This window comes from Elephas maximus, chromosome 23 (genome assembly GCF_024166365.1).
Source record: "Elephas maximus indicus isolate mEleMax1 chromosome 23, mEleMax1 primary haplotype, whole genome shotgun sequence".
Classification (NCBI taxonomy): domain Eukaryota; kingdom Metazoa; phylum Chordata; class Mammalia; order Proboscidea; family Elephantidae; genus Elephas; species Elephas maximus.
In genome coordinates, this window is record NC_064841.1 from 60756827 (window position 1) to 60783819 (window position 26993).

The 26993-nt window shown below is 41.4% G+C and overlaps 1 protein-coding gene across 2 annotated transcripts in view; it reads right to left on the minus strand.

Annotated features, from left to right (window-relative positions):
- FLT1 (fms related receptor tyrosine kinase 1) overlaps window positions 1-26993 on the minus strand; it is a 203428-nt gene that overhangs the window by 139422 nt on the left and 37013 nt on the right. For both annotated transcript variants that reach the window (XM_049867471.1, XM_049867470.1), the window contains exons 5-10: window positions 8269-8393; window positions 7514-7676; window positions 7276-7412; window positions 4331-4505; window positions 2586-2703; window positions 326-495 (exon numbers count right to left, since the gene is read on the minus strand). In XM_049867471.1, coding sequence (XP_049723428.1) covers window positions 326-495; window positions 2586-2703; window positions 4331-4505; window positions 7276-7412; window positions 7514-7676; window positions 8269-8393 — 888 coding nt within the window. The remainder of the gene's footprint in view (window positions 1-325; window positions 496-2585; window positions 2704-4330; window positions 4506-7275; window positions 7413-7513; window positions 7677-8268; window positions 8394-26993) is intronic.

Consider the following 26993-nt stretch of genomic DNA (forward strand, 5'->3'; position numbering starts at 1 on the left):
TTTGATAGTTTGTACATAAAATGTTTCTACAATGTGCCAGCATTCTCCCCATTTCTGCCCTGGGTTTCCCATTTCCTTTTGTCCTGATTTTCTACCCCTTTCTGACTTCTCATCTTTGCTTTGGGGGCAGATAATGCCTTTTCAATCTCGTACAACTGATTGTTCTAAAGAGTAGGGTTCCTCTGAGGTGTTATTGTTTATGTGTTTGTCTATTATTTGGCAAAAATTGTTGTCTTTAATGTTGTTACACTGGCTTTTAAATGTACAAATTTTCATTCACTTCCCCCCTACTGGAACCAGAAGAAAGCACAAACAGTAAACTTACCATTTACAGTTAGAGTGGTGGTGAGATTTTTAAACAGTCTGGACTGCTTTATGCCCAGCATGATGGTATAATCTCCTGCGTCCTCTGCTGTCACATCTTTGATTATCAATGAATAGCCATGAACCAGATAGCGGGCCGATTTCTCTGTGGCAGGCAACCCGTCTTTTAACCTTTGGTGAAGAGAATCATCAGTGAGTCACTTGGTACTTACTGCCTCTCAGATACCACTTTGCTAACCCTGCCACTGAGGTTTGTTGTGAGATCAAGTTTTTATGTCTCAAACTACCTGACTCTCAATGTTGGTTTAAGGAGTTTAAGCACAAACTTTTCCGTACAGGCAGGTATGATTTTCGGCTGGGGACAGCTTCGTATTTATTGGCAAAGGGGAAGAAGTAAGCTGAGGAAAGAAAGAAAAGTGAGCCCTGGTGCTGTGGTGGTTAAAAGCACCAAAAGGTCAGCAGTTCAAATTCACCAGTAGGTCCTTGGAAACCCTATGGGGCAGTTCTGTTGTTGTTAGGTGCCGCTGAGTCAGTTCCAAGTCACTGTGACCCTGTGTACAACAGCTGAACAAAATACTGCCCAGTCCTGCGCCATCCTCACAACTGTCGCTATGCTTGAAGCCATGGTTGCAACCACCATGTCAATCCATTTCACTGAGGGTCTTCCTCTTTTTCGCTGACCCTCTACTTTACCAAGCATGATGTCCTTCTCCAGGGACTGGTCCCTCCTAATAACATGTCAAAAATATGTAAGGTGGGGTCTCATCCCCCTCGCTTCCAGGGAGCAGTCTGGCAGGTCTATATAGGGCAGTTCTGCTCTGCCCTACAAGGTCATTTTGAGTTGAAATCAACTCGACAGCAACAATTTTTTTTTTTTATTATTTTTTAAGTGCACCCACAGCTGCCATTGTGAGTTAAGTGTTAACCCAGAAGCACCATGTCTGATTCCACCCAGGATATTTTTCAGTTTTCCATGAGACTCCATCAGCAATACAAGGGCCATTGTAAGACAGATCGACCAGATCACTTCTCCAGATAAAGTAAAAATAGACCTTCCCATTGTGATCTCATGTGGAGTTCTTATTAGTTATATAAATGGTCACACCAGTTGGCCCTTTCATAAGTTATACTGAAATCAAGACTATCAAGATTTTCTTCCCCTGAGGAAGAACAGTTAAAACACAAAACTCACAAACGACATATAAACTTTAAAAAAAAATTTTTTTTTTTTTTTAATTTGAAATATAGAATCAAAAAATAAAAAACGCGTTACCACCAAGTTCTACTCTGTCCTATAGGGTTGCTATGAGTTGTCATCGACTGGATGGCAATGGGCATAGGAAATTTACTAATAAACTTTTTAGATATCACAAGGCGAAAAAAAGAAAGAAAAAAAGTCTCTTTTCTACTCGGGGGGAGGGTATAGCAGAAAGTTTGATTTTCTCTTTAATTCCTAATTAACTATTTGAGGAAACAGAAAACAATTAAACACTACACTCATGATGTTGAAAGAAAAATGAACTCTGGTTGCGGAGATTCTAAAACGGCACCCCTTCTATGCTGTATGGGTTGTTTTCCTAATCAGCTTTGGACTATACCCTTTGTTAAAAACGTAATGACTTGAGCCAAAGATATTGGTGTTCAAAAGTGACTTAACAAAATGACTGCAGATTATAAACAGATTACATTGTTTTAAATCAAGGTGTTGTGCTAGTATTTAAAAAAAAAAAAAATGCTTAAAGAGTTTCTGAATATGCACCCTTTGAGCCAAAAAAAAAAAAAAAAAAGAGTTCAAGCAGGTCCATTCGTCCACCCCGCAACTGAATAGATCTTGTCTCTATGAATGTTTGCTTAATTTGAAAACAAGACTGGAACTTTCCATCCAGCTGTACATAAAAGAATTATTTCCAGCATCGTCATTACAAGAGGCCACTTCTTCAGGGTTAATAGAGCATGGTGCATACTGAAGATGCGTCCTAGTCACTGCCCAACACATCCCATTCAAAGGATGTTGACATCATCGGGAGGTTGAGACATGCACAAATTTAGTCCAAGCTGACCTGAAACCCTAATCCCTCGCTCCATTCTGTTGCAGTACATTGGTCCCCGCCTCCACCCCTCCCTGCCGGGAAATCAATACAGTTCTTAGCTCTCAGTCTGGGGAACTTGATACATTTTTCCAGGAAGTCAGGTCACTGGGGTCTTGCATCTTCCTATCACAAGCATATCTTAAGTTGATAAAAAAGTGATTGTGGTCTTACCATACAACTTCTGGCGAGGGAAACGCCTTCACTTTCATGGACAGACGGTAAGAGCGCTTGCCGGCTACAGTTTCAAGCACCTGCTGTTTTCGATGTTTCACAGTGATGAACGCTTTATCTTTGAAAGAAGTGACACGATAAATACATTAGAAAAAAAACCCCATATTTATGTCAAAAAAACAAACAAAAAAAACCAGTAACAAAATAAAACAAAACCTCACTGTCTCATTTAGGGAGGACGCAACCAATGAACACAAATTGTGATAGAGCCTGTCAATAAGCCCAAATGTTGATCAATGATTAAAGTAACTTAAAAAAGCACCCTAGCTGGTGAAATACTTTAAAATGAAATGGTTGTAAGTCCCAGAGACATAAAAACAACAGCAGGGCAATACAACAGACCCACAATTTCAAAAATAAAGATAAGAAAACCACCAGGGGAGGGCAATAAAAAGCGAAAAATCTTAAACAGCTGTATCATAATAACAGAAACGTGGAAAGAAAGTTCTAAAAATCTACCTGGCAAATGTAAGATGGGGGAAAGTTATTGTGAACATCATAAAACCACTAATTTGATATCAGAAATCAACTGGAGAATGTCAAAAGGAAAACTGATGGAATTGCTCCATCTTGGTGATTTTTTATCTTCCAACAACTGAAATAATTCAGATTTTTAAGGATTCTAATGGGGTTTATGGAGCTCTGGCGGTCCACTGGTTAAGAGCTTGGCTGCTAACCAAAAGGTCAGCAGTTCAAGTCTACCAGCCGCTCCCTGGAAACCCTATTGGGCACTTCTGCTCTGTCCTACAGGGTCACTATGAGTTGGAATTGACTCAACAGCAACAGGTTTGGTTTGGTGAATGGGGTTTATAAGGAGCCCTGGGATCGCGATGATTAAGTGCTTGGCTGCCGATGGAAAGGATGGGAGTTCAGACTCGCCTGGTGGCTCCTCAGGATAAAAGACCTGAAAATCTGCTTCCATAAAGATTACAGCCAAGAAAACCCTATGGGGCAGTTCTACCCTGTCACGTGGCCTCAGCAGGAGCGGGAAGAGCCTTGAGGCAGCCAACAACTACACCGATGGGGTTTACAGAATTCACATACCGATATCAAGCAACAATTTTAGGATGCCATGAGAGTAAAACTAGAGATAAAATAATATCAATTCTAAATAATAATTTATCACTCTATGTTCTTATTTCTCTAATTCATAGTAAACAAGCCCGTTGCTGTCGAGTGGATTCCGAACCATAGCTAGCCTATGCGACAGAGTAGAACCGCCCCATAGAGTTTCCATGGAGGGCCTGGTGGCTTCGACCTGCCGGCCTTTTGATTAGCAGCTGTAGCACTTAACCACTACACCACCAGGATTTCCCTAATTCGTAGCAGTACCTGCAAAAATTTCCCCAGGTAATAAGGGTAAAACTAGTTATCTTTTTCTGTTTTGTTTATACTAAATAAAGAATTTCATAAACAAAATTATACTGTTATCTGAGTTACTGGCCACAAAAAACTTGTAAAGAAAAGATTCCCCATCCAATTCAAAAGTACTCAATTTAAAGAGAACTTAACGTGATTTGCTTTCTAGTCTGTGGCAAGGGGATGAGGGAACCATGGCAAAGTTCCATTCATTCAAGACACTGTAACTCATGGCCCAAAGAAAATTGACTTGTTTTCTAGAACCTTAAGAATCCACGATGATGAGAAAGCACACCTTGAGTTGGTAATTGTGAACTATTGCTTACCATATACATGCACCGAGATGTTAGCCGACTGGTATGATGGTCCACTCTTTACATGACAAGTATAAAGTCCTTTGTCTTTGTTCTGCACTTTGTCAATAATAAGAACACTGTAGAATACATTGCCAAGCGAATTGCTTTTGCCAATCCGTGGAATTATGGAAGCTCTGTTATTTATCTAGGAAGGAAATGGTATAACTTAAATGTACAAGTAGTAATTGTTCATGCTTAAAGTTATAGCATTTCTCAGATCATTGCTGAAATCCTTATTTTAACAACAGCTTCTTTTTATGTTAAGAAGCCTATCAAACCCAACTAGAGCAAGATGTTTGGAAATACATCTCTGCCTAGATGTGTTTAAAATATGTAACACATAGTATTTATTTAGCACTTCATTATCTCCAAATGGACTTTCACATACACTATCTCCGTTTTTCTCACAACAAACTTGTGAGATCAGCAGGATAATTGCCCTTCTATCAATGAAGTCCCTGATGCGACATAAACACCAGCCAAAGGAGGCTGGGAACTCAGTTGGAGTACAGGTCTAGTGCACTCTAGGCATAAACATCACACACAAACACAGACAATAATTATTACTATCTGGCTTAATGACAGTGCCTCTCTCAGTAAATCACAATTGGAGTTTCCTATTGCTGCCGTACTAGAAATGAAAGAAAAGATAATGAGTCAGCCCTACACCTACTGAGGTGTGGTAATTCTAGGTGCATTATTTCATTATTTGAGCAGTGCTTGCCAATTCTTTGCTAAATCGTAGTAAATGGACCTGGAGGCATGCAAAGCCATCAACAAGTTTAGCCAACACTTGGGTGGAGTGTCATTCCATGTTTACCTCAAGGAAGACTAGGAGAAGACCCAGAGGCTGGGGGTGGGGGGAGCTGTCACCCCATGTTTACCTCAGGGGAAACCAAGAGAAGACCCAGGGGCTCCTGGGGAGGCGGGGATGTCATCCCATGTTTACCTCAGGGAAGACCTAGAAGTTCCTGGAGGTGGGGAGGGGGTTGTCATCCCACGCTTACCTCAGGGAAGACCAAGAGAAGACCTGGAGGCTCATCAATCTGGACTGGCCACAATGACCTTCTCCCGTTTTGAGATATGAGATCACATTACCTTACCCTTTAGTTATTCCTTCCTTTTTCTTTTCTTTTTAGGCATTACATTTTATAACCCATAATATGCTATCTCTTCCTCTCAGTCCTTCCCATAAGGGGGCATGGAAAAAAAGATTTCAGAAGCTGTCCAGAACTGATCTTTGGGTCTTAGACTTAGTTCTCCTCTGGGCCATGTTTAGTAAACGTCTACCCACCTATCCTTTTATTGCCCTCTGGGAACAGACACACGATTAGGCCATTTTCTTCATTCTCAGCAGTACCCTGAGAGAAAATGTCAATTACCACCACCAAAACTCAGAGCATCAATCCCCTAAATTAAACAGATTGAAGAATTTTCTGAAACTCTACTTATATAGGTATTACTCCTCCGTTTGAGAGCTACCTTCTTTTCCCCCAGGTTGAGTAACATTGGTGTTTGCTTTTACCTTGGAAACCAACAGATCCTGTGTTTTAGAACTGTTCCGTCCAGTCCTGCAGCCACCAGCCACATGTGGCTATTTAAATTAACACTGATTAAAGTTAATTAAAATCTAAAATTCAGTTCCTCAGATGCACTAGCCTCATTTCAAGTGTTCACAGTCACATATAGCTAGAGGTCCCTGTATTAGATAGCACAGGTGTAGAATATTTCCATCAGACAATTCTACTGGACAGCACCATTTTAGATTATTGGCAGTCAATAATTCAGGAGTATTCTTACTTATAATAGTAAGGCTAACAGGATAAAAGCTGCCTTCCCTCTTGGAATTTATTGAGAATATTTTATTTCTCTCAAAATACTGGAAATATTGCTACAAGTCATTGCATTTTATTTACATGAAACAACACCACTTTCTAGAGAATAGTTACTGACTGATAACTCCTTAATGTGTCACCACAGGGCACCTATTATACCTTTTTGTTGCTAAGCTATTTTATTTCCATTGAAAGAAATGTTAATGAAACAAACAATGGCTTGGGGGCTGATGAATTCAACTTTTATACCTAATTGAATCATAAGTTGACTTTGTGATTGGAAGATCTGAATGATACAATAAATGACTGTACGAGGGATATGCCACAATAAATCATACTGACACACAAGAAACAGGGGCTGGAACTACTGTCTGAATTCTCCTCACAGTTTATCAGAGATTCCCCATCTACAGGTTTTTAAAATAACTATTGTTTACAAGGATGTTCAGTTTGAATAAGGAAACCCTACTCAGTCTTCATTCTTCTCATTTTTCTGAAGGACAGCATTGCTCCTTTGACACTTGACGAATGGGGTACTGAATTGCTGGACTGTAATATCTTTTCCAAACACGCTCCAATCAGGTGCCTGCCTGTCTGCCAGTCTCTTAAATGGATGTGCTGACAAAGACAGCCTCCGGAAAACTCTGTGTTGTTGTCACAAAAGACAGTCCTTGCCTGGCATTTGGTGATAACTTTCTCTCTCATCTTTAAATCCTAGAGAACAATTTCCAAGGATGAAACAATCCCTTTTTCCACCCAGAATCATGCAATAGAAATACCAGCCTATAAGCTTCAAAACAAAAACCCCACACATCAAAAGACCAGATCTATGCATATCACACCCATGAAATCCAAGAGGAAAGTACCAAATCCTAAAGCTTCCTCAATGACTAAACCACCACCAAAAACCAGAGCATGGATCCCCTAAATGAAACACACTGAGAACATTCTGGAACCCTACTTACACAGGTATTACTCCTCCCTTTGAGAAGTACCTTTTTTTCCCCCAAACCTAGTGGGATTTCACTTACTAAAAATAAATACTGTTTTACAGAAGAAATAGAAAAATAGGTCACTCACGTCACCAGGGTAACTCCAGGTTATCTGAACTCTCGTGTTTAAGGCAGTGGTAGCAGTACAGTTGAGGGTGAGAGTACGGCCTCTAAATAATTTGACTGGACTTGGTGTGCTGATTTGGACATCTTTGATTATATTGCCTGCAAGGGTAAGAGATACATTTTTTAAAATTAGGGTTTCACAAAGTAGATAAACCACAGACAATTTTGGCTTACGTTCACGCCTTGAGAATATCACTTACTCTGCCGGTATGTTAGATAGCTTGTCTGATACAAACGTCCGTTGACTCTCGTTTCACAGATCAGAAGCCCTATTTCTTTGTATGTTGCATTGGAGATTATAAAACCCTTCCTACTGTCCCAGATTATTCTTTTCCCATCAGGGATCAGAGTATCAGGTGGAAACTGAAATTAAAAAAAAAAAAAATGCTTGAAGAAAATCATATTAGCACTGTGGGAATATTGTTTCACTAACAGTTTGAGAAAACATTCTTTTCTTTCATCAAAAATGAAAGTATGGCAGATTGAAAAAAAAACCCAATGTGTTGTAACTGGTTTTTTAGTTTCCTCTGAATATAGCAAGATGTAAATTTGTTGTGAGGAGATTTCCGTCACCTTTGGCGACACGCTGCACCCACCTAGGACGGGCCTAGTCATGTCAGAGTTCTAGTGGGCCAGCCCCTATCTCTGTGGCCTCTGGAATCTTCGTCATAAACTGGCCTGACACTCAAGAGAGAGACCAATTAGCAATTTTTTCCCACTAGGACAGCCAGGTCATCTTCATGTGTCTTCACTGGAGCTTCTGAAGACGTTATTGTTTCATCCCACTTAAAAACATGCGTGGGTATAACTGATAGCTCTCATCCAGTGCAGTGAACAGATGCTGCAGAGAAGTCCACTGAGAAACCCAAAGGTTCAAGAGGGAGGAAATGATGAAACATTCATTAGGGTCCTTCTGAGGTGAAAATATTCTGAGGCTCTCATGGTTCCACTCTACCTTTGTTAAAGTCACGGTGATATTCGGTGAGGTGACCCGGCAGGGAATGACGATCTCCTGTCCTTCCGTCATGTTGATGATGTCAGGTATGTCACTGTGCATCTCTACGAAAGGTCTACCTGTATCTGAACGAGGAGAAAATGAGAAAAAAAATGCAAATGAGTGAAATATAGGTAGCACAGTGGTTAAGTGGTCAACTGCCTACTGAAAGGTCAGTGATTCGAACCCACCAGCGCTCCTTGAGGAAAGACCTGGCAATCTGTTCCCGTAAAGATTACAGCCTAGAAAACCCTATGGGGCAGTTCTACTCTGTCACATGTGGTCGCTATGAGTTGGAATCGACTGGTGCCGAACAACAACAACAAACACTGTAGCTGGTGAGGTAATATGGGTGCTGCTACAGTCACCATGTCCTCCCCTTAATGTAATACTTAAATTCACATTTGTTCTCTCTGAATTCAGTCTTCTGTGTTTCTGCCCAGAAAGAGAAGCCTTCTCAAAAAAAGCCTAATTCCTCATTGGGGTCTTGGTTTTCTAAACGGACTGCCCTGGTGCCCTAGTAAGCAGTCATGACACTGTGGGGAAAAGTCATAGAGAAGGGAGAATATTCTGCATAAACGTCTTGCCACAGCTATGCTAAGTGCCTCAGGAAGCTCCCTCCCGAGTCTTTGTAAGAAGTCAAAGGGGGCAGGAGCAATAGGGAAAGTCCACTCCCTCTGGAGCACAGGTGCTGCAGGTTAGGTTGGAAGGAGGATCACCATTTGAATGACAGAAGCAGGACTTAAAGGTTTTCTAGACATTTCCTAGGGGTGGACACCGGAGAGGCTAGAGAAGCAGGGTTGAAGACTGCATTTATTTCATATGCACATTAGGTCTGTTTCTTTAGTATGCACTACTTATCTAGTACAAGGAAAGCATATGCAAGCATGGAAACTCTGTGGCATAGTGGTTAAGAGCTATGGCTGCCAAGCAAAAGGTTTTTGTTGTTAAGTGCAGCTGAATCAGTTCTGACTTATAGCGACCCTACAGGACACAGTAGAACTGTCCTACAGGGTTTCCAAGGAGCAGCTAGTGATTTTGAACTGCTGACCTTTTGGTTAGCAGCTGAGCTTTTAGCCACTACACCACGAGGGCTCCAAGCAAAAGGTAGGCAGTTCAAATCCACCAGGTGTCCCTTGGAAACCCTATGAGGCAGTTCTACTGAGTCAGAATTGACCTAATGGCAATGTTTTTTTTTTTTTTTTATACAAGCATGTACAAAGAGGTCTGGAAAAGGTCTTAAAGAGTATGGCATTGCCTGCTGAAGATGGGATAGTTTGGCACCCAATGGCGTGGGACAGAGGCTCATATCCCCTTGGCAGCTGGGTAATTCCTATTCTTCCTCTGGGAAGCCTTGCCAGACCCTTCCTTCCTGCCTCCTTCTCCACCCCAGCCCCGCCTGTGGGCTCTCCCAGCATTCTTCCATTACAACACTTGCAACCCTGAACTATAACTGACAGTTTATTTCTCTGGTTACACAGTGAATGGTGAACCCCTAGGAGAGGAAATGTCTCATATTCATCTCTGTCTAAAGTACATTCAATAATGAACAGCTATGCAGCACTGCCATTTTGCAGATGAGGAAAAAAGAGCCCAAACAGGTGAACTGAACTGGGTAAGTTCACACAATTAGATGTGAGCAGAGCAGACCTGGAGGCCAGCCTCTCCTGACCTCCAATCTAAGCTCTTGCCCTCAACCACACTCAGGGCTGCATCCCTGGCTTCCTTTTCTTGAGGTAGCGCCTCCCACAGGAAGGGCTATGGCTAGTAACTGTTTTTCAGAGACTCAAAGGCTGATTTTCACATGTTCAGGAGGGAAAGTTAAGTGCCATGTCATAAGGTATGGTGTTAGAGAAATTCCGAGAAGGGGGTGATTTCCAAGGGAGAGTAACTATGATGCTTGGAGTCAGGGGGCAACCCATCATGGTGGTAAGAGTGCACTCTTCACCATCTGGGTGAGGCTCCTGGCTCTGCCCCTTACTCCCTGGGTGACCCAGACAAATCATTTTACCCTCTGTGCCTCATCTGTAAAATCTACCTCAAAGGGTGATGTTAACCTGACTATAAGCCAAAAACCAAACCCGTTGCCATCAAGTCAATTCTGACTCACAGTGACCCTACAGGACAGAGTAGAACTGCCCCACAGGGTTTCCCAGGCTGTAATCTTTATGGAAGCAGACTGCCACATCTTTCTCCTGTGGAGCAGCTGGTGGGCTCAAATGGCCAGCGACCTTCCAGTTAGCAGCCCAGGGCTTAATCACTATACTACCAGGGCTCCTTAACCTTACTATCCAAAAAACAAACAAACCCACTGCCTTCAGTCTATTCTGACTCATAATGGTTGCCATCAGGTCGATCCTGACTCATAGCAACCCTATTAAAAGAATAAAAACAAAAAAACTAAACCTACTGCTGTCAAGTCCATTCACACTCACAGCAACCCCTTAGGGTTTCGAAGGCTGTAAATCTCCAGGAAGCAGACTGCCACATCTTTCTTCCCTGGAGCCACTGGTGGTTTCCTATCACCATCCTTTTGGTTAGCAGTCAATCGCCTTAACCACTGTGCCACCAAGGCTCCTCTAGCGACTATATCCAAAAACCAAACCGAACTATTGCTGTAAAGTCGATTCTGACTCACGGCAACCCTATAATAGGACAGAGTAAAACAAACTGCCCTATAGGGTTTTCAAGCCTGCCAATCTTTTATGGGAGCAAAATGGCACATCTTTCTCCCGCAGAGTGGCTGTTGAGTTCGAACCACCGACCTCTGGGTTAGCAGCTGAGTGCCTTAACCATTGTGCCACCAGAGCTTCTTAACCTGACTATAATAAAAAAAAAATACTATGCCCAAAATGGGGTCACTTGTGCTGAGCCCCACATCAGCAAACTGAAACCTAAATTTCTGTTTCTTTTAAGTGCCTAACCTTTCCAGGAGCCAAAGCCCAAGTCAATCAATTTGCTCTCCCAGAAGTGGAAATTTAAACTAGCCCACCTGGACTTGCCTGCTCAGTTTAACCTAGTTTAAATTTCCCCCTTAACCCCATATAAGGGAAGAAAATGCCCGCCAGCCAACCTGAAATTTGCCCAGCATAGCTTCCTTTCTCCTGTGTGTCAGAGCTGACAAAATCCCTTCAGATTTGTGCCGTTCTTGTATTCAGACCAAACCAAACAGAACCGAACCCGTTGCCGTCGAGTCGATTCTGACGCATTGGAACCCTATAGGACAGAGTGGAACTGCCCCATGGAGTTTCTACGGAGAGCCTAGCAGATTCAAGCTGCCGACCTTTTGGTTAGCAGCCGTAGCTCTTAATCACTACGCCACTAGGGTTTCTGTATTCAGACCAGATGTCCCTAAATTCATGAACTGCAAGAACTAATGCCTATGAGTTCTTACATAAATTTAACATTGTGGGAATTTTAACAGTTATTATGAAGACTACATGAGCTAAGACATGAAAAGCATTTAAAACGAGGCTTGGCAGATAGTTAACACCGTATATGTGTAGCTATTAAGTGTCTACTTTTATCATGAGAGATGTGAACTTATGGAGAGAGGGAGGTACATGGAAATAAAACATTAGACTCATGATCTTAACTATAGAAAAACATAAGCATATATTCACAAAGTGGCATAGCAAAAAAGACCTAGAAGCTAGTATATAATATAATGTCATTCCCAAATGAAATGGAAGAGCTTAGTTCAGTACACCTTTGAATTTCTTCTTTCCCTTTGTCATTTGTCACGTGTTAACCAGGAGCCCTGGTGGGGCAATGGTTAAGCGCTCAGCTGTTAACTGAAAGGTTGGTAGTTTCAACCCACCCAGCGGTTCCGAGGGAGAAAGACCTGTCGACCTGCTCCTGTAAAGATTACAGCCTAGGAAACCCTATGGAGCAGTTCTACTCTGTCACATGGGGTCACTAAGAGTTAGAATTGACTCAACGACACCCAACAACCACAACAACAACTCCATTGTTAACAATGACCATCTTTGGGTAGTGGCTTTGTAGGCCATTGTGATTTTCTTATTTACCCTCTTCTACATTTGTCAGATTTTTCTAGAATGCTCAGGCTTTCCTTCATAACATTTTTCATTATTGACATTAAAACTAAAATTATACAACAGCATTCACTGTTACTTGAGGACAACCATAAATCTTGCCTTTGCTTTAGTTTTATAATACATAGTAGAATGGGACATTAACTGCCACATGTAATAAAGGTATGTGCTTAGCAGGGAAGTTCAGTGGGTGCAGAGAGGAAAAGTTAATTACACAGACACGAAGGATCCACTTATCAGCATTAAATTCCTCCTGTAAATAGAGTTGCTGAGCTAGCCATTCAGGCAAGGACTACTGGGATTTGATCGTTCTTTTCCTTCCTCCTGTGAGTCTATATTTTTGTCTCCTTTGTGAGACCCAAGGTAAACACAAACACCAGGAAATGGTTTAATTCATTTAACTAAACTGTAAATCCTTCATATCGAATTTACTGTCTCCTGAAGCAACCATTTTCAACAAAGGACACTGGCATAAAAAGTTCCTACAGGAAATAGTAAAGATCAGTGTAGTTATTTCTAGGCTAATGAATGCCAACCCCAAATGAAATAAAAAAAAAAAAATAGAAGATGTTAATTCAATACGGCTTTGAATTTCTTCTTTCCTTTGTGACTTAATGAGATTTCCAAGATGCTTAAACTGTTCTAGAGATACTGGTTTGCCCTTTAAGAGCCAATACCAATTTCAGCACTGAGCCCACTGCAGTCTATTCAAAGATGGCAGAACTTTAATGATTTATGTCCATTCCAACACAATTCAAAACACAACGCTTGTGTCCTGGTTAACAGCGGCATTGTAAATCCACCCTGTTGCAAACGAGCTTATGATTGTAGACACACACACACAAACAATACTCTCTGGGCTTATTAATAGTACACTTCCTCTGTGATTTGATTCAAGGAAGAGCTAAGAATGAACTTGCCTGCCATATAATAATACAAACATTTTTTGTTTTGAAGGACCATAGATACAGAAGAGGTCACAGTTCCATTATTATCATCAGTAAAACCACTTACTACTCCCGTAGGACATATTTGTCTTTGTCACGAAATTAAAAATGACTTCCAAACTCAGCCAGCACTGCAGAGTGGTTTCCTGAGACCAAATTGGCTGGTCGTTGAAAGAGCAAGGAAGAGCTGCTCCAAACCTCCCGGTGTACCGCCAGCTCAGACACACTGTCACCAGGGGCCCATGCCAGCACACAGTTAGGCAGAGATTACACCACCCTCACCTCTCTGAACTCCTAGAACTCAAAGCAGGGGCAGGAAACTGGCACCGATTGTGAGGTTTTCTCACCCAATGGGAGTGTCAGGGCTGTCACTTACCCTTCAGGACAATAAGCAGGATCTAACACAGGGAAAGATCAAACAGGGACCCTTGTTTAGAATGAAATTACATCTATTTTTTAAATGTGTGTTTTCCTTTTGAAATCTGTAATCATGTTGGCACATTAAGGTGCACAGACATTGAGGCCCGGGCATGTCACAATCATTCCACTCCATTTCCCACTGACATCAACTGGAAGTTCCCCTACTGGGTTCAGGGCAAACGAGTGGCTCAAAGACTTCGGGGAGATATTCTGACTTGAAGAGGGATTCAAGAATAAACATCCTGTTTCCTAGCATATGCATGCTCTTATGATTCTCATAAACTTCTTCCTTAATTCCCTTCTCTTTGAATTTATTTTCTTTACCCCCAAGTTCTGGTCATGAGGACACCTAATAGTTACATTAAAGGTGGGTATGATTTTAATTTCTTGAGAATGAAAGGGAAAACAATAAGAAAAGAATTAACCAATCCCATGAAGAACTGAGTTTTCATACCACATGTGTTATGGACCACACACATAGCTCAAGGAGAGTTTGTTGACTGATGAAACATCACATTTGAAATACGGATGGAAAAAGGAAAAGAGACACGTTTTTCACTGACTTATATTGTCTACTAAAAAAAGCCTTTGAGAATTCAAAACAGAGTTTTGAAGCAACCACAAGAAAGCTGCAGCGACTGTACTAATATCAGGCAAAACAGACAAAAATGTTACTAGAGATAAAAGGAGGCATTTTATAGTGATAAAAGGATCGATCCACCAGGAAGATACAATTATAAGCATATCTGCACCTAACAACAGAGCACTAAAATATGTGAAGCAAAAACTATCAAAAATGAAGAGAAAAATAGATAATTCAACGATAAGTTGGAGACTTCAATACCCCACTTTCAATAATGAATAGAACTGGGCAGAAAATCAACAAGAAAATATATGACTTGAACGTGAGAAACTAACCAGACCTAAAATACATTTATCATCTATAGAACATTTCATTCAACAATATCAAAATATACATTCATCTCAAGTGCAATGAATATTCTAAAGGACAGACGATATGCTAGGCCATAAAACACGTCTCAATAAAATTAAAAGGCAAGAAGTAACACAAAGTATGTTCTCTGGCCACCACAGAATGAAATGAGAAATCAGTAACAGAAAGAAATCTGGAAAACTCACACATGTGGAAATTAACACACTCCTAAATAACCAAAGAGTCAAAGAAATCAAAAGGGAAACTAGAAAATACTTTGAGATGAATGAGAATGAAAGCATGACATAACAAAACTTTTGGGATCCAGCTAGAGGGAAATTTATAGCCATAAGTACTATATACGTAGCCCTTGGGTTACAAGTAAGATCCGTTCCCAAGTCTGTCTTGAAGTGGAATCTGTAGGTAAGTCAGAACAGATGCATTCGGTTCTTATTTAGCGTCCGTTAGTCAGATGTTTGTCTTAGTATATGGTATATATTTTCCCTATCTATGCTATAAAACCTTTCTATGCGTATAAAACCCTTAAGAACCTTCCAAACTTGGCTATGTTTTCTAGAGCATCACAAAGTAGTACGTGCATTCGTGATTACGAGCCATTGTATTTAACTCATTATGGCAGTCTGTACTTAAGTACAAGTTGTCCATAAGCTGGACGTCCATAACCCAGGGACTGCCTGTATTAAAAAGAAAGAAAAAAAACTTTAAATTAATAACCTAACCTTTCACCGAAAGACAATGGGAAAAGAAGACCAAATTAAACCTAAATCAAGCAGAAGGAAGGAAATAACAGAAAAATTAGAGCAAAAATTAATGAAATAGAGAATAGAAAAATAACAGAGAAAATCCATGAAACCAAAACCTGGTTGTTTGAAAACATCAACAAAATTGATAAGACTTCAGCTACACTGGCCAAGGAAAAAACAAGAGAACTCAAATTACTAGAATGAGAAGTGAAGCAGGTGACATTACTACTGACATTAAAGAAATAAAGAGGATTATAAGAGGAAGCTATGAACAACTATATGCCAATAAGGTACGTAAATGGACAAATTCCTAGAAGCTAATTCAAGAAGAAATAGACTATCTGAGTAGACCTACAAAGAGAGACAGAATTAGTAATCAAAAAACTATCTACAAAGTAAAGTCCAGGCCCAGGTGGCTTCATTGATGAATTCCATCAAACATTTAAAGAAGAACTAATACGAATTCAGAAACCCTGGTGGCGTAGTGGTTAAGTGCTATGGCTGCTAACCAAGAGGTAGGCAGTTCAAATCCACCAGGCGCTCCTTGGAAACTCTATCGGGCAGTTCTACTCTGTCCTATAGGGTCGCTATGAGGCGCTCCTTGGAAAGTCTATCAGGCAGTTCTACTCTGTCCTATAGGGTCGCTATGAGTCGGAATGGCTTGACAGCAGTGGGTTTAATGTGGATTCTTCACAAACTCTTCAAAAAAAGAGAAACTCATTTAAAACCAGACAAAGAAAGACATTACAAGAAAACAAGACTACAGACCAGTATCTTTTTATGAAAATGGATGCAAAAATCCTAACAAAATACTAGCATACTGAATCCTGCATCATATAAAAAGAATTACATACCATGATCAAGTGGTATTTCTCTCAGGCATACAAGGTTGGTTTAACATTTGAAAATAACTTGATATAATATGCAATACCACTAGAAAAAATACAAAAACAAAACAACTACACGATCATCTCAATAAACTCAAAGTATTTGGCAAAGCCAATACCTTCCATGACAAAAACACACAATGAACTGGGAATAGAAGGGGACATCCTCACCTTAATAACAGGCATCTACACTGCTAAACAGAATACTTCATGGTCAAAGAATGAACACTTTCTCCCTAAGATTGGGAACAAGACAAGGATACCTGCTCTCATTTCTTCTGTTCAACATTATAGAGCGGTGCTAACCAGGGCAATTAGGCAAGAAAAATAAATAAAAGACATTGAGATTGGAAAGGAAGAAGTAAAACTATTTCTATTCACAGATGACATGATCTTATATATAGAAAATCCTAGGAAACCCACTAAAAAGCTATTAGAACTAACAAATGAGTTCAGCATGATTGCAGCAGATATGATCAAAATATGCAGAAGTCAATTGTATTTCTATACCCTTGCAATGGACAATCTGAAAATGAAATTAAGAAAAAAATCCCATTTACAATAGCAAAAAAGGAATAAAATATTTAGGAATAAACGTATCCCAAAAAGTGCAAAACGTATGCTCTGAAAACTACAAAACGCTGTTGAAAGAAATGATAGAAAATCTAAAAGAATAATTTTAAAAAAAGCCAAGTTTATGAAGCAGAAGGTTCGTTAAGGTGGCAAGACTTCCCAAGTTGATCTAGAGATTCAATTCGATCCGCATCAGAATCCCAGCTAGATCCTTTGCATATATGGACGAATTGATTCTAAACTTCACGTGGAGTTGCAAAGGACTCAGAATAGCTAAAACTACCTTGGAGAAGAAGAGAGTTGGAGGATCTACACGTCCCAATTTCAAAATTTACTACTAAAACTACAAAGCAACAGTAATCACAGCAGTGTGGAACAGGCATAAGGACAGACATACAGGTCAATGAAATAGACTCTAGAGTCCAGAAATAAACCCATGTGGCTATGGTCAACTGATTTTTCACAAGAGTACCAAGACCATTCAATGGGGAAGGAGTAGTCTTTTTAACAAATGTGCTGGAACACACATGAATTTGGATCCTTACTTGACATTATATACAAAAATGAATTCAAAGATCTAAGACCTAAATGTAGGAGCTAAAACTACAAAACCCTTAGAAGAGACTATAAGGATAAATCTTCATGAATTCATATTTGACAGTAGATTCTTAGATATGGCAACATAAGCATGATCCATGGCGGGGGACAGATAAGCTGAACTTCATTACAATTAAAAACTTTTGTGATTCAAAGTACGCTCTCAACAAAGTCAAAAGAACCCACAGAATGGGAGAAAACATTTGCAAATTATATACTGGATAAGGGACTTGTATCTAAAATATAAAAAGAACTTTACAGCACAACAATAAAAAAAAACAAATAATCCAATTTAAAAATAGGCAAAGGGGTTGAATAGACATTTCTCCAAAGAAGATATACAAACGGTCAGTAAGCACATGAAAAGATGCTCAACATCATTAGTCACCAGGGAAAAGCAAATCAAAACCACAATGAGATACGACTCCCACTAGGATGACTGTTATAAATTAGAACTCTCATACACAGCTTGTCATTTTGAGTCAGACACTGCTGGTGGGAATATAAAATGGTGCTGTCGCTTTGCAAAACAGTTTGACGGCTCCTCAAATGATTAAACACAGAGTTACCATATGACCCAGGCATCTACTCAAGAAAAATAAAAACATATGTCCGTCCAAACACCTGTGCATGAATGTTTATGGCAATATTCGTAATAGGCAAAAGGCGGAAAGAACCCAAAGGTCCATGAACTGATAAAAGGATAAAGAGAATGTGATCCATCCATACCATGGAATATTATTCAGTCATAAAAATGAATGAAGTACTGATACATGCTACAACATGGATCAATGTTGAACACATGCTAAATGAAGGAAACCAGTCACAAAGACCACATTTTATATGATTCCATTTAAATGAAATGCCCAGAACAGGCAACTCTGTAGAGGCAGAAGGTAGATTCGTACCTGCTTATGACCGAGGGATAAGAGGCGACAGCTAATGGGTATGGGGTTTCTTTCTCAGGTGATGAAAAAGTTTTAAAATTGTGGTGATGGTTGCACGTATTTGTGATTATATTAAAACAGCAACACTGAATTGTACATTGTAGTGGGCGAAGAGTATGGTATGGGAATTATGTATCCATAAAGCTTTTATTTAAGCAAACAACACGGAGCTTTGGGCTCTTTCTTAGAAATGCTGACCCACTGTTTTCTAAGCTGGAATGGTTCTTGGAGACTATCCAGGACAAGCTCCTCATCTTATGGGTCCTTGCAGCCCCCGCACGTCCCCACCTCCCCATATCCAGGCAGGCCTCTCACAAAAAATGGAATTTTCACCTGTGACCAAGTCATCAGGATTGTAAAGACATGCTTCGGTTCACCATGGGCAGCCCCAGGTCAGCGGGGGAGCATAAGTAAAACATCTCTGCCTCCATCTAGAGGGGAACTTCCTTGACTGCTGTGTCTGTGGATCACAGTCCCTACAGAGTGTGCAATTTATCACTTCCTAGTGAGTTACCCTGGTTATCTAAGAGAATATCATAAAACCCTCAACTGAAATTTACCACCAAGCCTAAAAATATGGCAACTTTCGCTACTATGGCTGACAGTTAACCAGGCTCAAACGATGACAAATCTCACGGAAGCTGACCTAGAGAGGCTCACTTGCCAGTTTTTGCCACCCAGATGGAAACCTATAACTTCCACATATGTTTTTCTTAGAGCAAGGTAAACAAAGTCATCGTGTTTCAAATCCCACAGATACTTTCCTAAAAAATTATTGTCTGTGTGGTACAAAACAAAAAAAGAAAATCTAAATAAATAGAAAAACATCCCATGTTCACGAATCAGAAGATTTAATTAAGAAGGCAAGACTTCCCTGGGTGATCTAGAGATTCAATGCAATTCCTATCAGAATCCTAGTTAGATCATTTGCAGAAATGGGCAAGCTGATTCTAAAATTCATATGGAATTGCAAGGGACGCAGAGGAGCCAAAACAATCTTGAAAAAGAAGAAAGTTGGAGGATTGTAATCTTCAGAGCTCTTTCTAAAAAAGGCTTTCCCTGCCACCTACCTTTCCTCAGAAGACACAGGTGCAGTTTCCCCTCGTCTTTTGGAGCTCCGTTGCCTCACTTGTAAGAACAGATTAAATAGCAAGAGAAGAGAAAAGAAATTGTGTTGGGAAGAGAGAAGAAAACAAGGACAATCGTTCAGTCTCTCTTCCACTTGCACTATGAATAAGCTCTTGAAATTTGGGTGCCTAGCAGCAGAGGCTCAAGAAAATCACCCATCTCAACTACTGTCTACCATTGGCTGCCACATGGCACACAGGCAACAGAAGTCTATGAAGGGATCAGCTGAAGCAAGAAAACCATGGAAAAGGACCTACTACGAACGAGGCACTATGGAGGATGAAAAGAAGCACAAGGTGTGGTTCATGCATTAGAGGTTCTTACAGTCTTGCTGCCCGGACAACGCACACCCCACACACACAGAACCACTCACGTCGATTAGAGGAAAATTAAGTGCAGACCTCTGTAAAAAACTCACAGATAAGGCACCAGTCAAGAAATCAAAAGACGCGTTGCATTGGGCAAATCTGCTGCAAAAGACCTCTTTAAAGTGTTGAAAAGCAAAGATGTCACCTTGAAAACTAAGGTGTGCTTGACCCAGCCATGGTGGTTTCAATTGCCTCTTAATGGATGTGAAAGCTGGATGATAAATAAAGAAGACTGAAGAAGAATTGATGCCTCTGAATTGTGGTGTTGAAGAAGAATATTGAATATACCACGGACTGCCAAAAGAACGGACAAATCTGTCTTGGAAGAAGTACAACCAGAATAATCCTTATAAGCAAGGATGGCGAGACTGTGTCTCACATACTTTGGACAGGTTATCAGGAGGGATCAGTCCCTGGAGAAGGACATCATGCTTGGTAAGATACAGGGTCAGTGAAAAAGAGGAAGACCCTCCATAAGACAGACTGACACAGTAGCTACAAGAATGGGCTTATGCATAACAACAATTGTGAGGATGGCACAGGACCGGGCAGTGTTTCGTTCTGTTGTACATGGGGTAGCTATGAGATGGAACTGACTTGATGGCACCTAACAACAATAAGCCACCAGTAGCTAATGACTGAAATAAGAGTGGAACATAAAAGTGGAACACCGGACAGATAGTAAACTCAACTAGATGGTCAGGCTAAGGACAGGAAAGAAGGTCGCAGGCTTTCTGTGCTCCTCAGAACAGTGCTCACTGGGTGTTCAGACAAAGCTGGTTGGTTGATTTTCACGTTCCCCTACCAGACGAATAAATAACCTCAGTCAGATCTCCAGACTGATTAACCGTTGTTGTTGTTAGGTACCGCCGAGTCTGTTCTGACTCACAACGGCCCTATGTACAAGGAAACACTGCCCAGTCCTGCACCACCCTCACAATTGTTGCTATGTCTGAGCCCATTGTTGTAGACACTGTGTCAAGCTTTCCCACTGAGGGTCTTCCTCTTTTTCAATGACCATCTGCTTTAACCAAGCATAATGTCCTTCTCTGGGGACTGGTCCCTCCTGATAACATGTCCAAAGTACGTAACACGAAGTCTCGCTGTCCTTGCTTCTACGGGGCATCCTGGTTGTATTTTTCCAAGACAGATATGTTCGTTCTTCTGGAAGTCCATGGTATATTCAACATTGTTTGTCAACACCATAATTCAAAGGCATCAACTCTTCAGTCTTCGTTATTGTTAAGCTTTCACATGCATATGAGGTGATTGAAAATACCACGGCTTGGCTTCGGTGCACCTTAGTCCTCAAAGTGACATCTTTGCTTTTTAACACTTTAAAGAGGCTGAGGCATCTCAAAAGGAAAGAAAAGGAAGGGAAGAGAAGACAAACAAATGAAGGAGAAAGGAAAGAAATAAGCAAGAGTTTCCAATGGACCACTATAGCTCTTTCTTCTACTGTCAAGATTCCTGGTCATGTCCTAAATATTATTATTTCCACAGTTGCCAGTGAGTCCCAAAGTTTTAAAACTGTTAAGGGATTTTTAAGATGCCCTAATTTTACCCTTCATGGTATTGTTGAGGAAACTGAGGCCCAGAGAGGCGAGACCTTTCCACAAGCACAGGAAAAATACTGCTGACCCCAAACAGGATTCAGGTTTCCTGGCTGCTAGTCCAGTGCCTTCTCTGGCCCTGACACAGTGAACGACTCAGGAGTCAATTATACCTTCAATGACAACACCCAGTGGGGGAAATGATGACACACAGGCAAGGGTACCGTGAAGCCTTCTGACAGAACTTAGAAATGTGAAACAACAGACTGAGAAGTAATGCTCACTATTTAAATCAAGCTAGAGTCGTCGATTCCTCTGCTGAGCTCTCTCTGCTATAAGGTGCTGGGGACTGTTTGGAATCTCTGTGATAGCCACCTCAGAACCAAGAGCTGTCACGCAGAGCAAGTCCTGTATCATGGAGCCCTGGTGGCACAATGGTTAAGAGCTTGGCTACTAACTGAAAGGTTGATGGTTCAAACCTACATAGTGGCTCCGTGGGAGAAAGACCTGGCAATGTGCTTCTTTAAGATTACAGCCAAGAAAACCATATGGGGCCGTTCTACTCTGTCATATAGGGTTGCTATAAGCTGGAAGTGACTCAACGGCACTGAACAACAACAGAATTGAGATTTCTTCCAAGGGTGAACCACGCTCAAGTTCAAAGGTGCTTGGTCACACTCGTCTCCAGCTGGGACACTGGCTTCTCCTAGACAGCAATTTCAAAACTTTCCATAAGAAGAATGCTTCCTTCATAGTCATACGTAGTAGGGAATCTAGAGCCAGGGTTTCTTTTGAGGCCCTGAAACTGATGACCCGTGCAACCACGGAACTCCCTGGGTCTCAGTACCTCATCCATGAAACACAACATGCACTGTCTTATTCCCAAACTCATGATTTGTTATGCATTCTTTTCACATGTTCCCACTGACATCCAGAGGAGGCAAATGAGTGGAGAGGCTAAATGTGGAACAGGAGGAGTGGAGGCCATTGAGAATGGGTGGCCACGTTTGTAGGGGCAGTCCCCGTATGCTCCAGCCAACGTTGTCACGTGCGAGTACAGGCCAATGCGGAAAAGGTAAGTAGAAAACCAGATTTTTATGTGGACTCTTCCAATGATTAAATATTGGCAACCAAAACCTCTGTGCCTGCCAATCAAAGTATGTGCCAACTGCCTACAGAGTAAGGAGCCCTGATCAAAGCACCCAAAGGGTGGTTCAAATCCACCAGCCACTCCGTGGGAGAAAGATGTGGCAGTCCGCTTTTGGAAACCCTATGGGGCAGTTCTACTCTCTGTCCTATAGGGTGACTATGAGTCGGAATTGACTTGACAGCAACGAGTTTGGACTACAGTTTGCAACTCTGTCCCTCCCCGATTATGCACTGCACACAAAGCTCTGGGGTAGAAACCCGGGCAAGGAAGTGTTGGAGAAAGCAGGGGTTTTGGAATCAATCAGACCTGGGCACAAAGGTTGACTTGGTCACTTACAAAGTATGTGACCTTGAGCAAGTTATTGAATTCCTCCAACTTTTCTGTAAAAGGAGACTAATAAAGCAACTTATCTCATTGGGTTGTTGTGAAGATTAAATGAGATGATATATGATATATGTAAGCCTGAGAGTCAAAAAACCAAACCAAACCCAGTGCCAGCAAGTTGATTTCTGACTCATAGTGACCTGACAGCCTGAGATAGCCTGAGATAGATTTCAATAAACGGTAGTGATATCTTCCAGGCACTCATCGAATCTCAGCAGTGGAAAGGCACCACAGTACCATCTAGTCCAATCTCAACGAGTAAGCAACTGTCCTATACCTGAATACCTAGATGCATGGGAAACTCACCACCTCCCAAGACAGATCACTCCACTTTTGGATAGCACCAGTTGGTAGAAAGTGTCTCCTTAAGTCAAGTGCTCAGCTGCTAATTGAAAGGTCTGCCGTTCGAACCCATCAGCCGCTCCTCAGGAGTAAGACGTGGCCGTAATCTTTACAGGAGCTGACTGCCACATCTTTCTCCCACAGAGAGGTTGATGGGTTCTAGCTGCCAACCTTTCTGTTAGCGGCCAAGTGCTTAACCGCTGCACCACCAGGGCTCCTTATATTATCTACATATAACATCTCATTTAATCTTCTAACAACCCCAGGAAGTTTTACTCTTTTCATTTTCCAGATAAAGAAACCAAGGCTCGGAAGATGATAACGATGGCAACAATAGTAGTAGCAGTAACGGTGAACACTCCCATGGCGTTTACTGCATGCCAGACACTGTTCTAAAGGCTTTATATACATGGACTCCGGACTATGAGACGTGGTTAAGGGCAAGAACTTTGTTACCTTCTCTGCAGTGCACTAGTTTACAAGACCAACGGCAAGCTTCTTAACCTCTTTGTAAAATGGAGATGAACAGGATAGCACTACTTTGTAAGGCTGTTATGAGGACGAAATCATTAACATACGTAAAATGCTTAGAACAGTGCCCAGCACAGAGGAAGACCTATCGAAATGTTAACCATTACCCTTAACAACCAATTTGTCCAGTCAAAGACCTAGCTAGTGTCAGAACTGATATTCGAGCCCAATCTGATGCCCAGATCATGTTGTTTTAACTATAGTTTATTAATTAGTATTTGATAAGGAAGGAAGGAAGGGTGAGGTGTTGACTGCTTTAGCAAGTCGCTGATCTTGAATAACACATTTAACCAAGGTAACTGCCAACAAAACCCAGCAAAAATGGATCAAATGACAAATTTTAGACAGTAAAGTTAAACGGTAGGACATCATAGCTGCAAGAACCTTAAAGATCAAAACAAATCAGCTAGCTCTTCATTTCCAGACAGGGTAGGTATTTCATTATTGTTTTTAAAGGAAGTTATAGAATGTCAGAAGCTTAAAGCCTTTTCAACTTAAGGGAATTTCTCTGGAAAAGGCCCTTGCTCATTTTTCTTCAGGGATTACTTGAAGCAGATTTTTTTAAATCCTTAAAACCACAAAGTCTTGGTCCACTATTTTTTTTTTCACACTTCCTGATTACAGGGAGAAGAAGAGAGGATGTGGTCAATTTTATTGCCTTTGGATGTCTGCCATCTTGAGATTCCATATGTCTACCCCAATCATAAGCTTTTCAAAGTCTTAAGTTGTGTTCAAGTGGCTGTTTCAAGACTATGCTCACTCTGATAATTTTTGAGTATTTATGTAGCTCTACTAAATGACTGCTGATGTTCAGTCATTTTGTCACTACCAAGGTCTAGCAATGTGGCCCTACAGAGGTGGCATGCCTGAATTCTCTGCTATGGAGCCCAGGCATCCTCAGGAAGGGTTCTCCCTTAGGAAACAGCCTGAACCGTTTGGCAGGTACCATCAAGTGCCCAAGATGAAATTCCCAGAAACATGCTAGGTGAACAGAAGATCTGGGGCAGGGGCTAAAGAAAGAAGATTCGTGGTTCCTGACTGCCAACAAATCCACCAAGACAAGTGGCTTCTGTCTGTCACATGTAGGTGGTTCCTATTGCTGCGGTCCCCGTGGTTGATGTCTAATGAAACAAACGTTTCTGGAAGGGAAATGCGAAATAGTAGGGCTTAAGGATACCAAGGATGCCTTCCACCAAATTTTCATGAAGCCGGAAAGGAGAATGGCTAAGAGTTCAGCTCCTCTTCACTACACTCTGGCCATGTGGTCCTAATCAGCTGTTCCCCAGTGAGAAATAGAATGGATAATCTCCTTCATGCTTCAGCCCTAGAGGGAGCACAGAGCCAGGCTGTGCAAGCGGCTGTTTCCCAAGAAAAAATCTGCAATTCCAATCAACAATGTCAGCAACATATTTTTAAATCTGAGGAATATTCATTTTCCCTCTTTTACAACTTCATCAAAATGCGCAAAAAAAAAAAAAAAAAGTCCAGCCAAAGCCTAACCTTGTACTAGATTTCTGACCAAGCCGTATGGAGAGACAAGTCATAAAATTCCTAAGAATTCTTTATAGAACATCATACTGCAAATGTGGAACAGCCCCAGACAGCTGCCACTCAGGAAATCCACCTGGGTTTCCAGATGTGCGGTCCGAAGCCTGAGAGCCCAAACAGTGTTCAGCCCAGCATGTCCATCACGTAATGACAAGGCGAGAATAACAAACAAGCCTGTCACCCAACCTGTCTACAGCTACCTCGCTTTCTGGTGAGGCAAGGTGATCTTAGCAAGTTGTCTTCTCTACCCACTGCGGGCTCAAGTGACTACTAGACAACCAGAGACCAAAACTTTGGAAACCAATTCTTCCTGGAATATTCATGCTAGAGAAAACACAAGTTTCAGAAAAACAAATGGAAGGAGCCACAAGTTAGGGTCAGAGGTGAAATGAGTAAGGGGAAGGGAGAACGTTGCATGCTAAAAACTGAAATGCAAAACTCCAGACATTAACCAAGCAACACTAGACACTGCCAAAGAATTCGGTCAACTAATGTGGCTAAGAGTTTTATTTCTTTCTTTTTCAATAGATTTTTTTCTGCTGAGAAAATATCAACTGTTTTAGCCAGTTTTCCTTCATAGGAGAACTTCGATGAATGCAAAGGATATTTTCTCTTAAATGCTTTTCTCACAAAATTATGACACTGATTCCGTCGACATGTTCTAGAGACTCTGGAAATCTGTTTGGCATAAGATGCGCTCTCTGCCACCACAGTTCTGGCGCTGCAAGATGTGGTCTGAGGAGGCTACCAGGCCATCCACAGCAGTAACTCCTCCTTTTCAGGTTAAGAGAAAGGGCTAGCAACCTGGGTACACTCCCACCTCACAAGAGTCATCCCATCACCACAGTGGGGAAAATGGAGGCAACAAGGCTTCTGGGAGTCAGTCTGCTGGAGGCTACTGTCTTCACTGCCGGCCCTACTTGTTTGAATGGTTGTGTCTCTTGCACTTGCCATACTAGTATGGCAGATTGGGCAATAAGCCACCAACTGCTCCACCACCACCCAACCAAGCACTGCTGACTGAGCACCTTCTGTGAGCACCACCTGGGCAGGTATGACGGACAGCAGTGTGGGAACAGAGCACCTGTGCTCCACAGGACATGAGTGGAGGGAGGTTCTCATTGAAGACTACTAAAGGAGAGCTAAACTGTGCTACACTCCTTGGTGATAACTTTTGCAGGGCTTGCTTTCGAACAATAACACATTCATTCTTTAAAAAATAATTCTTTATTCTTTAAAAAATGAAAAAAAGGAAGCCTGTGCATTTTTAAATATTCACAAATGTATTGTGAATCACAGTCCTAGAAGATAAACAACCACCACCAGCTGCTACTGAGTCAGTTCTGACTCATGGCAACCCCATGTGTGTTTCGGTAGAATTGCACTCTATAGGGTTTTCAATGGCTGGTTTTTGAGAAGTAGATCAGTAGGCCTTTCTTCCAAGGTGCCACTGGACGGACTCGGGCTGCCAAGTTTTCGGTCAGCATCTGAGTGCACTAACCATCTGCACCAACCATGGGCTGCAGAAAGTGACTACAGGAATTCAAAATTACAG